The sequence below is a fragment of the Otolemur garnettii genome, unplaced genomic scaffold (genome assembly GCF_000181295.1).
Source record: "Otolemur garnettii isolate 467f Iridium unplaced genomic scaffold, OtoGar3 scaffold00249, whole genome shotgun sequence".
NCBI lineage: Eukaryota > Metazoa > Chordata > Mammalia > Primates > Galagidae > Otolemur > Otolemur garnettii.
This window is the reverse complement of record NW_003852644.1, coordinates 847,909-851,211: the sequence shown is the minus strand read 5'-3', so window position 1 is coordinate 851,211 and position 3,303 is coordinate 847,909. Positions and strand designations below refer to the sequence as shown.

Below are 3,303 nucleotides of genomic sequence, written 5' to 3'. Positions count from 1 at the left end.
GAACCCGACAGCTTAGGTGTACGTGGCTGGCGCCTTAGCCAGTTGAGCTATAGGCGCCGAGCCTTGAGCTATAGGCGCCGAGCCAATCTTCAGGGTTTTTTCTCCTGTTTGCTAAGTGGCATTTCCTCTTCTTCCGTAGGCTTGGGCCTGGAACAGGAAAACAGGCAGGGGCCGGAAGAGAGTGATGAATTTCAGAGCTGATTTGTTCACCTGGGCAGATCCCTCAAACCCGGAAGTCAAAGTTCTCATGGTCAAAAGTTCTCATGGTGGTTGAACCCTCATCAGCCTGCAGGCAATGGGGTGGGACCTTATCAGGAGAGAAAGCTGTCACCCATGTTGTCCTAAGGGTGTGCACACAGGCATGACCTAGGACCAGCTTGCCAGGTTCAGTGGAACCCGCTAATAGGGCAGGACATCTCAGAGACCTGCCATTGGTTCAGTATTCTGGGGTTGGGGGAAGTACATGTCAAAGGCTGCTGGCTGCACAGGCCAGGGGAAGAGTGCAGTGGGCCACTGGGCTGTGGGATGCCACAGGGAGCCAGTTCATCTTCGAGGCAGGCAGGGTGTCTGTGGCCCAGGTCTGTAGCAACTGCCTTTTGCCCATTGCTTTGGACTTTTCTAAAGTCCTGAAGAGAAAGTAGCCACTCTGCACAGAAATAGATGAGGGCCAGAGCCCTCCCATATGCTTATAATTTGGAAAAGTGAAGTATGACTGTCTTGTGGTCCTGTGGTTCAGTCCACAGCAAGCAGTGAAAAGTTCTGTGATCCCCCAGAAAGTCTAGCAAGACATCCCCTCAGGCCAGTGTCTATAGCTTTACTGGAGACCTGTGAGCTAGCTTAGTATGATTTACCTGCTAGCCAGGGCACCACTGAGTGCTACAGATAGGCCCCAAGCCAGGTCGGGCAGGCTTTAGAGGCCACATGCTTAGACTCAGGCCCAGGTACTGGTTGTGTCCAGCTAGGCCCAAGCCACATGTTACCTAGACAATAAGAAGCCCCAAGAAGGGGTGGTGCCTGTGGCTCAGTGAGCAGGGCACTGGCCCCATATACTGAGGGTGGCAGGCACTTATAGTCCCAGCTACTCGGGAGGCTGAGACAAGAGAATCACCTAAGCCCAAGAGGTGGAGGTTGCTGTGAGCTGTGACGCTGCAGCACTCTACAGAGGGCAACAAAGTGAAACTCTGTCTCTAACAAAAAAAAGAAAGAAGAAGCCCCAAGAAGGCAAGAAGTTGGGTGCAAGGCAAAGAGGGAAGGGAAATATTTTCAGGGGAAAAAAAAATGTGGCTCACGTTTTTAGAAGCAAGTCAGGTTTTATGTAGCTGAGTGTCTTCAAAAGTAACCTAGGCAGTAGCCCAGGTTTATGGTTATTTTGTATTGACAATTATGAGTCACACTACATGCCCTCATGAAACTAGGCACTGCTGAATTCCAAGTTGTCCTTGAATAATAAAGACTTACATTTTGATCTCTGGCTATGCTTGTGGACTTTGTTGCACTGAAAGCCTTGAGCTTTCCCAATGCTTTTTATCCCCGGGTTCTTGACTGTCCAACTGAAATTCCAGACCACCCTCCCCCCACTGCTTGGGCTCTTGGTTTCACTCCCAGTTAGCCACACTCAGACTGGTGACAAATCCATAGTACTGCTATCCAGTACTTTCATGTGTCATTAAGTTTTTCTTGACATAGTTCATATTTTTGATGCTTTTGTAAATAGTATCTTTATTTGGTTTTTTAATTGATAGTGTATAGAAATATAGTTGAGGCAGGCACAGTGGCTCACATGTGTAATCCTAGCACTCTGGGAGGCCGAAGTGAGTGGATTGCTTGAGCTCACGGGTTTAAGACCAGCCTGAGCAAAAATCAAGACCCTGTCTATGCTAAAAGAAAAACTGAGGCAAGAGGACCAATTGAGCCCAAGAGTTGGAGGTTGCTGTGAGCTATGATGCCACAGTACTCTACCCAGGGCAATAGCTTGAGACTCTGTCTCCAAAAAAAGAAAGAAAAAGGAAGAAAGAAATACAGTTGAGTTTGGTGTATGGACCTTGTGTTCTGTTCTGTGACCTTGTTGAAATTCACTTACTAAAGGCTGGGCGTGATGGCTCACACCTATAATCCCAACACTCTGATAGGCTGAGGTGGGTAGATCACCTGCACTCACAAGTTCCAGACCAGCCTGAGCAAGAGCGGGACCCCATATCCAGAAAACTAGTTGGGCATTGTGGTGGGCATCTGTAGTCTCAGCTACTTGGGAGGCTGAGGCAAAAGAATCACTTGAGCCCAAGAGTTTGAGGTTGCTGTAAGTGTGACCCCTTGGTACTCTATCCTGGGCAACACAGTAAGACACTGTCTCACTAAAAAAATATATCACTTACTAGTTCTAGTAGTGTTTTGGTAAATGACTTGGGATAGTTTGTGTATACAATCATTTCATTTTTTTTTTTTTTGCAGTTTTTAGCCAGGGTCGGGTTTGAACCTGCCACCTCCAGTACATGGGGCGTCACCCTATTCCTTTGAGCCACAGGTGCCACCCCCCCTTTTTTTTGAGACAGTTTTTCTATGTCACCCTCTGTAGTTGTCGCCTTTGTTGTTGTCATTGTTGTTTGGCAGGCCCTGGCCAGGTTCGAACCCACTAGCCCCCGTGTATATGACCGATGCCTTAGCCCCTGAGCTACAGGCGCCAAGCCTACACAATCATTTCATCTGCATATAAAGACAGTTTTACTTCTTCCTTTCCAATATGTATGCCCTTTTTTTCTTTTTCTTCTTCTTTTTTTTGAGACAGAGCTCAAGCTGTTGCCCTGGGTAGAGTGCCATGGCATTTCAGCTCACAGCAACCTCCAACTCCTGGGCTCAAGCAATTCTCCTGCCTCCACTTCCTAAGTAACTGGGACTACACAAGCCCGCCACAACACCCACTATTTTTTGGATGCAGCCGTCGTTGTTAGCGAGCCTAGGCTAGATTCGAACCTGCCAGCTCTGGTGTATGTGGCTGGCGCCTTAGCTGCTTGAGCCATAGGTACTGAGCCATGTATGCCTTTTAGTTCTTTCTCTTGCCTTGTTGCACTGGTTAGGGTCTCTAGTCAACTGTTGAATGGAAGGCCAGGTGTGGGCTCGGCACCTATGGCTCAACCGGCTAAGGCGCCAGCCACGTACACCTAAGGTGGTGGGTTCGAATCCCCAGCCCGGACCCGCCAAGCAACAATGACAGCTGCAACCAAGAAATAGCCGGGCGTTGTGGCGGGCGCCTGTGGTCCCAGCTACTTGGGAGGCGGAGGCAGGAGACTCGCTTGAGCCCAGGAGTTG

At 49.1% G+C, this 3,303-nt stretch overlaps 1 protein-coding gene across 1 annotated transcript in view; it reads left to right on the top strand.

The window, feature by feature from the left end:
- The window catches only part of IRAK1 (interleukin 1 receptor associated kinase 1), a 9,493-nt gene extending 8,397 nt beyond the window's left edge, over nt 1-1,096 (top strand). The window contains exon 14 of the mRNA XM_003802552.3: nt 140-1,096. Coding sequence (XP_003802600.1) covers nt 140-201 — 62 coding nt within the window. The 3' untranslated portion in view covers nt 202-1,096. The remainder of the gene's footprint in view (nt 1-139) is intronic.
- Nucleotides 1,097-3,303: the final 2,207 nt, after the last annotated feature.